This window comes from Echinococcus granulosus (genome assembly GCF_000524195.1).
Source record: "Echinococcus granulosus chromosome Unknown EG_S00141, whole genome shotgun sequence".
In the NCBI taxonomy this organism is placed as follows: domain Eukaryota; kingdom Metazoa; phylum Platyhelminthes; class Cestoda; order Cyclophyllidea; family Taeniidae; genus Echinococcus; species Echinococcus granulosus.
The window spans coordinates 24921-34876 of record NW_020170521.1 but is presented as its reverse complement, the minus strand read 5'-3'; the positions used below and the strand labels follow the sequence as shown (position 1 = coordinate 34876).

Sequence of the window (9956 nt, the reverse complement as noted above, 5' to 3'; positions counted from 1 at the left end):
GACGATCATGGCCAGCTTTCAACTTGCTCTACACATTTCTTATGGTATAACCATGGCTATTGAGAAATTATGAACTAAATAGTTCAACTTATGTGGCTAGTAGAAAATTATCTCGGGCAACAGACATGGAGCTTTAGCTATTTCATATCTAAAATAAGCAGACAAATTATGTGAGTTTAATGTTTTATGAAGAAATAAATGTGAGAATCACCTCAAAACTTGGGCTAAATTTCCTCTCCCCACCCCCCTCCCTCTACCTCAGGTATTAAATATTAATTCCTCGAGACAATATTAATCTTCAATGATGTGTATAAGTTCACAAGCCAGATAATAAAGGGTTCTGTTCCCTTTCATCATTTTTATGATAAGGGTCTTTTTATTTTTACCAAGTTAATTCTATTTTTCGTGGGACACTTTTATCGCCTTGGCTAATACCTTTAAGATTGACTGGTCCGAGTTAAACCCCTTCCTAGTACCTTTACGAAAATCCCAAATAAGAGGGCCATCCAGGTTTGTTTGCTGTTAGTTACAATATCTTACGCAAACAAAATTAAGATTATTCTCCCTTTTTTTATTTTAAAAAGCCCCCTTCTTCTGTTATGTCACCTTTACCAGAGCCTTACTACCTGCTCCTCCAACTTGTCCAAACGGTAATTCACCAGTGTCGAAAATACCACTTTTTTTAGGTGCACATTCATTCCCTAAATATATTTATAACTAAATCAATTTTTGCGGATATTAGAGGGGGAACAAATGGCCTAGGTATGTCCGATCTTTTAAAAAACAGACATTTCTACACCGACATTACCTTTTTGACAAATCACTCTCCTGTTCCAATTCTGCGGACAATGAACTGAGGCAGCCGAAATTTTGTGTAAAATACTCACTGGACAGCATCTTATAGAGGTGCCCAAATTCATGCCATTTAACTTGACTTAGACTCGTCTTGTATAATATGTTACTCAGCCATCACTGCCAGACTAAATTCCATAATGTCACAGCCAATTCATTCTGCTCTCAATCTTACCCTTAAACTGTCGCAAACTTAGAATAGAATCGTTCCCATCTGCAACATTTTCAGACCCACCTCTCGAATCCACAAATCAGCTGCTTTTTTCTGGAGAGTTGGGCTGATATTTGCCAATTCGAATGCCATTTTACATTGTTTACGGATATTCCAATGTTTTTTGCAACTCTCTGTTCCTTTTTCTCCGATAGCAAAGAGTACTTGATTCAACTTCCATCCATGGTGAAAAGTTTACTAGTCAGGTGAAGTCAAAATAACATTTGGGCCAAGTCCGGAGCGAAGGGCTAAAATTTTCTGTTTAAATTTAAAATTAACACTATTTGTCCTCTGTTTTTAAAAACTATGTACACATGGACTTTGTAGGAGTTGGCAGCATTGAGAATTAAGTCCCCACTTTTGCACTTGACGGCAAAATTTTTCGGTCGCGCGCAGCTCTTGAGGAAGCCAACGATAGGAAAGATTTATGATTATTGCTCCACCAAAATTGTTTGTTATTTTATACCTTTTGCTTGCCTCTATCCACTCACACCCGGTGACATTTGTGCCCGACGTTCCCGAGTCTTTGGAAGGTAGAGAGCTCTCATTCTTTCTGCTATCTACAGCCACTCGCCCCTGTCTCACAGTTGCTGGTCTTAAGTGAGGTTTTAAGTGGCTGTTTCGTTAATTTTTGACCAAGGAAAAGCGACATCTTAAAAAGTTAAATCTTGTGGCTAAATGAGGCGTTTTAAAGCAAGCCGCGCCTTTTAATCCGGAGGCATAAGATAATCCCTGTGTAAAAATTCAAATTCGCCTTCTTTGATGCCTTGTACAACAACTTTGTCATACATAGAATAAGAATTGCATGTGGTTCAAAAATGATCAGATTTTCTTTTTTATCCTTCAATCGTTGGGCTTATTATTTGAATGGTATCTTGCCAGGGATTATATAACGTGGGTGCTTGGATCCCATTTGGCAAGGGCGAGACAAGTCAACGGTACAAATAAATCGAAACATTTTGTAGAGGATCTTCCAATTAGAATTAAAAGGTTTTTATGAAACAAGGGATAGCAGCCTGCTGTGAAGAAGGTCAGACCACATGACTCAGGGGAACTCATAGTTAAGATAAATGTTCGCAGATAATGCTTACTAAATGGCAGTATGCACCAAGTTACCAAGCTGCGTGGTTTCTTGAGAAGTTGTTTTACATTAAGCATTACGTGTTTACTTCAGTCTGTTCCAAAACGCCAGAAGTTACGTGCCTTATTTGTGTCACTGCCCGAGGTTTGTGTTTTCAGGGAGGACAGAAGTGGCTGAATTGGAAGAACAAGGGATGTATATCATAGTTATCTGCTTATGACATCAACGAATAGAAATAAACCAACTAAAATAGATAAACTCGCCACAAAAGTAAAGCGTGAAATTTGGGACGATTTTGTGAATCCTGATGGAACTTTGTCTCCCTGAAGTGTAAAGCAAACAAAATAAGGTACTTGTTATTTTTATGGCCTGTGTACAAATAATATACTCTACTCCTCTTCTCAAGTTCTGCACTCCTTCTCAGTGCATACTGCATAGAAGATTTTCCTTCCTCACTTTGTTCGTACATAGAATCTTTGGCTTCAGTATACTGTGGCACTTCGTGACCTCCCCAAAACCAAAAGAAGACACAATACTAGGGCAGAATTTGTATCGTCGACTTACTGTAGTGCTTGGGACCTACTGGTACGGCCCGTAGGTCAAACAATCGCGAAGCCCTAAGTGCCCCACCATCAAAACTGAGAGTTAAACAGCTAATTAACAGAGTACTTTTAGAACAAAGTCTTTTAATCTCCGTCTGAAATTGTATTATTCCCAATTTAAGTTGATTATTATTCCCCAAAGGTCACAAATTGTAAAAAAAAACATTGTCTTTTCTTCCATTACGTATTAAACTTTGTCTGCCTAAGTATATTTAGGGATTCTTTAAGTCCAAACCTTCGAAGGAGACGTTCCATTTTCTCTGATAATCTGTAAATATTGAAGCGGTAACTTCTTTTCTTTATATTTTCCACCATTCATAAATTGAAATTGTTATAACAAAAAACTTTATACTGAGATAAGCAGATCTTATATGAACCAAGACCACAGTTATGAATGGTGAACCTCATCAAAATCTAGTGCGGTCGCCCCAAGGTCTAAATCGCCATTCAAAAACGGTGGACAGATATAAACTCCTTTACAACAATGCACTCTCCTACATTTCGAGTGACCATGGAAAACATGTTATATCGTTTCTTGTCATTTCCTATAAATTCAAAACCATAAGAAAGCAGAAAATCTTGGGTTTTTACATACTAAACCTTTTGGAATGAGTAAATAATAGAGAAGACTGTCCTAAAGTGCCTAGGAAATTTTGTTATCTTTAGTTGAAGCTTGGTCAAATGCCCTATGATCAAAAGTCTATTGACAAAAAAATGAACTTAAACATATTTCTCTCTTAAACTTAGGATATTAAGGCATTGCTCAGGAAGCAAATTAATGATAGTGGCTTACTTTGTCGAATTAGTATCGAATGTATAGTGATTAAAGCGACTACCTCATCTTCTTGGAATGTCTGACACCATTCATTTTCCTTTGACATTTTATGGGTTTTTCATAAAAAATGCCTGTGGTCTCAAGATCTCATTATCAGTAGTCTAAGTCGAGGTCAACGAAAATTACGTGCTGTCTGAAGAGGAAGTTTTTTTGTAATTCTACCGCCCAGTATGAAAAGACGCTCACATTTGCTTAATCACCAGTACTCTAGCCCATGAATTGATACATGTCCCCATGGTTAAGGGTGGAATTCATCTGAAACAAATATCCTTGCTAAAGTTAAACCTTTGGTGCATGGTGACACAACTAGTTCAATCACTATCGGGATCTCGGAGGAAAAAGCAACCACCGCATCCCAGATGTTTTAACTGTTGGGGCAACTAGACTGCTCAATGGTGTAAAAGGAGGTGTATTATCAGACTAGTAGCACTTTACATTCGTCTTCGCTGTTTAAACTCGGGCATTCCCCTTGTACGACACGGTTTGTTCTAGTCAGCTCTCATGATTTGGCACAGAGGGTATGCTGGTGGCAAAAATTATACACATTATTCCGTAGTTTCCCAATGCTCTAATCTGCAAGAAATTCCGTGAGATGGAATCTGTTGCACCGAATTTTGCAGAATTTATTTGCACCTAGGTATAAATGGTGAAAAGTGTTGCATAATTTCTCCCATAGGGCCAAATTTGTCAGGTCCTTTTATTAACTTCCGTAGGGAGCAGTCTGCGAGTTTCTACTATTTTAGGGTCTGAATCAGTGCCAACAAATACTGCATAGCTTCACACAGGTGAGGAAAGTTTATAAGGGAAAATTGTATTAACAAAGTTGTTTTCTACTTGAGACCTTTTTAAAGGGCAGAATTTAAATAGAAAAAAATGGAAATTAAGAATCGCATCTTATTTGTGGGTCTAAGACCCTTCTTCAGAAAACCTCCCTACTCCAGCTCTTGAAAAATGGAAAAGAATAAATCTATTGTTTCCGAAAAGGCATTTAGGCTAATGCATTGTCCCTATGCAATTTTATCTTCTTTATGAGGTTCAAAAGGCTATTCAGGTTTTCATAAGTCATGTGTTGATTGCCACATTTCCTTTTTTCCTTATTAGTACCTGAATGGCTAAATCGGTAGATGAATCGTGCTGAAGTTATGGTCCTTAGGGTCTAAAACCTAACGCTGGGTTTGTTCAGGTTGTGGCCCACTACGAGCGTGCCGTAGTATTCCGACTGGGTCGGCTATTTGCCTCCGAAGCCCAAGGCCCAGGACTCATCTTCCTCCTCCCCTGTCTGGACAACTGCCGTGTGGTTGACCTCCGTACCTTCACCTTCAACGTGCCCACGCAGGAGGTGCTGACCAAAGACTCTCTTACAGTAGCTGTGAACGCTGTGGTCTACTACCGAATCCGTAATCCGGTCTGTGCCGTGGTGAATGTAGAAGATGCTAATAGGTCCACGCGGCTGCTTGGCCAGACCACACTCCGAAATGTACTTGGAACTGTCAATTTGGATGAACTACTAACCGCGAGGGAGGATATTGCCATTCTAATGCAAGTATGTTCTCATCCAGTCGTCAGTTATCAGCATCCTTTTAACAGTGAAAATGTGATATTCGCTGAATTCTGAAGGCCACATTTTGTTTCAATGATGTCTGATTCCTACTTGCCATATCGGGCCATTTTTCAATGCAATTGCTGATAAGTCTTTCGTCTCTATTATTTGGTTCTCTACCATCAGTAAAATTAACTCTTACCTTTGTGTAGTTTCTCCAAACAGCAGAAAAGGTTGTTTCAGGCTTAAATTGCTCAAATGTAAGACCCGAAAGGTGTAATCGACTTGCCGGTCCATAAAACTGGGCATTATGTAGCCGCTCACTGGATATGGATACCCATACGTAACTTAATATAACAGCTTTTCGGGACTTAGGATGCTGAAAAATGAGTTTTCCTTAAGATTGCCAGCTTTAGAGGACTGGATTTTTTGTTTCTCCACAATTGCAATAATTTATGCAGTCTCTCCTACAGTTCCGCCACTTTGGTTTTATGGTAGGAAGTTTCCCATTTCTCATTACACTTTTTCCATGGGTAGTGGCAAGCACAAGTAGTGTTTCGCCCAATTTCCTTTAAAATAAGTGTCCACATTTGTCTTATGAGTAAAAGGCTTGGAAATGGATCCCTAATTGCCTACTTCAATTTAGAAAATACTCTTGCCTACTTAATTTAGCAATCTAATTTTGGGAGCGTAGGCTTTCAATTAAAAGCAACCCCCTAACTGTTATTATCTTACTTAAATCTTTTTTGTTTTTGAGGGAACTAAAAAACATTTTCAGGGTAATGCGAACATGACTGATATTTGGACTGTGGACGAAAGCCTACTTCAATCGGTTTTACATTTCAAGTTAGCTATTTGACCGCGGTGGATTTTCAAACTTTTTTCGCTCAGTAAGATCTCATTCATTCAGCTAACGCTGTAAAAATGCCTTCTTGGTCCTTGGTATGCCCACTACTTATGTAATTCGTTTACTTCAGTTAAGGAGAGAGTCAGTCACCCTCATATTCTATTTTGTGAACATTTATCTCTATCAGTAGTCTTTTTGTTTACTTCTATTTCTAAAAAAATATTTTTTCCAAAATATGGTTCTATGTTTTATTCTGTAAACATTTCTTCATTAAGTAATGTAAACACTCCCTTTAATTCTTTTCCATCTCTAATATTTTACAGCGGATCCGTCAAAAAAAGATGCAGGATTTGAACCTTACCCTCTTGAGGAAATTACCCATCTGTCAAAAGCTAAACATTTCCAGTCCAGATAAAGGATTTCAAAATGTTGTGCCATCATTAAATCTGGTACATCTATCTTTCTACCAGCCTCTGAAATAAATACACGCATCTGTCAAAAATTTGTCATACCCTTTAATGGCGACATCCATGAAGAGGTCCTTGGTAGTCTGCAAGTGCATGTTGTTTGAAGCTAACGAAAGCTGTCATCGGTACTTCCCTACCTAGAGTAGGCTGTGTGTAAAGGAGCCACCCGATAAAGGATGGAAACAGTCCTTCCTTCTACCACATACCTTTGCGGAACAGGCGCTGCAATGCAGCTAATTCGCCAATTAATTATTTATTTATTTCATTGCTAAAGCCCTAACTTCTCGGCACGGCACTGACACTTTGACAGCGTCTGATCTTTGTACATGCTCTCTTTTTTCTCTTCTTGCTACAAGGGTCACATTCTTAACATTGGCCTGAAATAAATTTTCTGAATTAAAAATGACATTTCTTGATAATACGACCTCAATTTCTCTGTGACTGGCTTCTAAATAAGCAACAACTGCTTGCTGGGTTTGAAATTAAGATTTCATATTTGAGGATCGACTGCAGTTAAAGGTTAACGATTTGTTTTGGCCTTAAATGGTAGGTGGCAGAAACTCTCAGCATGCTCTTGCATATAAACAACGAAATACAAGCCATTTTTCTAAACAAAGGGAAGTAGTTCTTTATTACAGTGACAAGTATCGACTCCGGTGGCACATGTTGTTAAATGAAAGCTCCTGTTTTAGGTTAGATGAAACAATTATCTCTCCTTTTTCCTACTTTTTGCCCTTTTAGCCATTAATTTGGTCAGGCAATAGCAGGATACCATCAAACCTTTCTCATTCTTGGAATTTCTTTAATGGGCAAAACGTTTATGGGTGGTTATTTACATGTGACTGTAATGGTCCAGCAATCACCTTATTGTTCCTTGAACAAACTCGGTCGATAATTCTGTTCTGCAGTTTATCAAAAACCTCATCCTCCTGACATGCAGCTTTAAGGTGGATGTATCAGCTAGGAATGGACTGCATATGGTGATCATTCCCCTCAATCTCGGGTGATTTACGTTCAAAATGTGCCTTCTGATCCTTTTATCATTGCATGTTCTACTGCAAACTGCATTGTCGCCTATATGTTATGTTATGTGGCGATATGACTTCAAGGCAAGCACTTGAGAGTGGATCTCAATTGTATTTTCCGAATCTTGGTAGCGATAAACGAGGCTTTTTTGATTCCACTCGTGTTTTTTCCAATTGAATCGAATCGCTAATAAAACCTCCTTGATTATGCCCACTTTTATTCACCAAAACCAGATCCCGATTCTCGATTCCTACTTGTGGATGACCATAGCACCAATGATTTCCATGCGTGCCTCGATGGTTAAAAATCCAAACAATCCATTTGCCTTATCCTTCATTTCTCTACTATAGCATACCGCCTTATTTAATTTAAAGGTTCTGAAATACCCTTACATGGAACAAAATGCCCTATTTAAGCTTATTTTCTTCTAGTCAAATGATGGGATAGCTGCTTTGGCATTTTCAACATGGTTTTCTTATTTTGACGACCATTTTTGGGCTTCCCTAGAAGTAGTACCTACCCACAGAGGAATGTGACATTTTGTTGGTACTCTTCCATTTGTCTGCGTCTGCACATTCACATATCAATGCATACATTAATTTTCACCTCACGGTTTACTTGGTGTAGATGATTTCCTCACTTTACATCAAAATTCCTAAGGGAAAATTTTTCCCCGCATTTATTGCTTTAATGTTGTTTTTTCTACAGTCCTGCCCAACGGCACTCCTTTGACGTCTTGTTTATAATAACAACAGTCTGAAATGGAGATTTGATTGCTGCATTATGACCCACTTTCATTCCGCTTTCGGCTTTAAATCCCTAGATGGTAAGCCTTTTCATGTTCACACAGTGTCTATATTTAATAAGGGTGCTTATAAAGGGATCCAGCAACATTAATAGAGCTGCTTCCATCTTTGCATCACTTTTTTTGGCCAAAAATCATTTAATAGTCCTCGCGACTCTGCCGGAGCCTCGCGGATAGAGAAGCAAATTGTTAATTCGACCTTCAAGCATGTGTATTTACTAGCTTAGGCAAGTGGTTTGTAGAAGATAATTCAGCGATCCCATGTGCTAGCTTTCGCTGCTAGTATGGGAGATAGAAGAGGGCCAAACAAGGAAAATGCATCACAGAAAGTGCGACTGAATGCTACCAATTAATAGCTGAGAACCTCAGAGTTCTTGTCATTCGTTCGACCCTTCGGATGGTGATTAAGCGTCTTTCTGGTGAGGTCTAGGCTTTAGCTAGAATGCATATTTCGACACCTACAATGTGCCTTTTGAAGATGGCAGGTTTCAAGTAGCTGTCAATGAATACCGTCCCATATTGGAGTTCCAATCGTGCTGCTTTGCAACTGGCTTAGTATTCTCGCCCATATGGTTCTAAATGTCATTAAAATGCATTCCTGTTGCTGCTTCGCATCCTATTCAAGTCTAATTTCCTCCATATACCTCGAAAAGCCTGAAATGCTAAGTACGTGGACCCGAATAGGTTGAACAAAGTATTCAAACCTGTCCCAGAGAAATGCTAGCTTTATTTTGACTCCCCAGTCGTGAGCTGTCATGAGCTATCATTGTTCGCTATGGGTTTGGATTGTTTGTACAGAAGCAAGTCAAATAATTAAAGCACAGAAGTGTAGTCGATTTTAAATGCAAATGAAAAACAAATAAATGGTAATGGATTGCCAAAGGGCAAATGGTTAAGTGTTGAAACTTTCCCCTCTCATTCGCTAATGCATGTGGATGACTTTCTTCCCCTTTTAAATTCTGTGCATTTTTAACAAATGCTGCAATTTTCATCTACATTTTTAGTCAAACATTAAATGAATGGGTTAGGGATTAGGTACTTAAACGGGTAAGCAAACACGCATGCAAATCTGGTGCCGCTGTTGAAGTGGACAGTTAGTCGTCTATTTTCTCCTGCCTAGGAGTGCCTTGACTCCGTCACAGAGGCATGGGGCGTAAAAGTAGAGAGAGTGGAGATCAAGGACGTCCGCTTGCCCATCCAACTTCAGCGCGCAATGGCTGCCGAAGCGGAGGCGGCTCGCGAGGCCACAGCGAAGGTCATCGCCGCAGAAGGCGAGATGCGTGCCTCCTCGGCGCTCAAGTTTGCCGCGTTAGAGATCAGCCAACATCCCATAGCAATGCAATTGCGCTATCTGCAGACCCTCAATACTATCAGTCTGGGCAAGAAGTCCACCATTGTCTTCCCCATCCCCATAGATATGCTCAAGTTTTTTATGGGGGACGGAGTAAATATACCTGAGCACCTACTGGAAGCTCTCATTCCAACAGTACAGGCCTCACAGCCTCGTGATGATGACTTGTCCAGTGTCTCCAATGAACATGTTTAATGCCTCGTTCTTCTGACCTATCTATCCCTCCCAGATTACATCTGTGCATATAAATATAAGCCAAGATGAACCAAAATCACTTGTGTATTGAGAGCTTGATGTCAATATATATATATATATATATATATATATATATATATATAT

At 39.2% G+C, this 9956-nt stretch overlaps 1 protein-coding gene across 1 annotated transcript in view; it reads left to right on the top strand. All coding sequences in view use genetic code 11, as the record gives it.

Moving 5' to 3' along the window:
- EGR_09288 (hypothetical protein) overlaps positions 1 to 9812 on the top strand; it is a gene marked incomplete at both ends in the record, with an annotated part of 10913 nt that extends 1101 nt beyond the window's left edge. The window contains 2 exons of the mRNA XM_024498537.1: positions 4765 to 5124; positions 9387 to 9812. Of these exons, the coding sequence (XP_024347042.1) occupies positions 4765 to 5124; positions 9387 to 9812 (786 nt within the window). The remainder of the gene's footprint in view (positions 1 to 4764; positions 5125 to 9386) is intronic.
- Between the last annotated feature and the right edge of the window lie 144 nt (positions 9813 to 9956).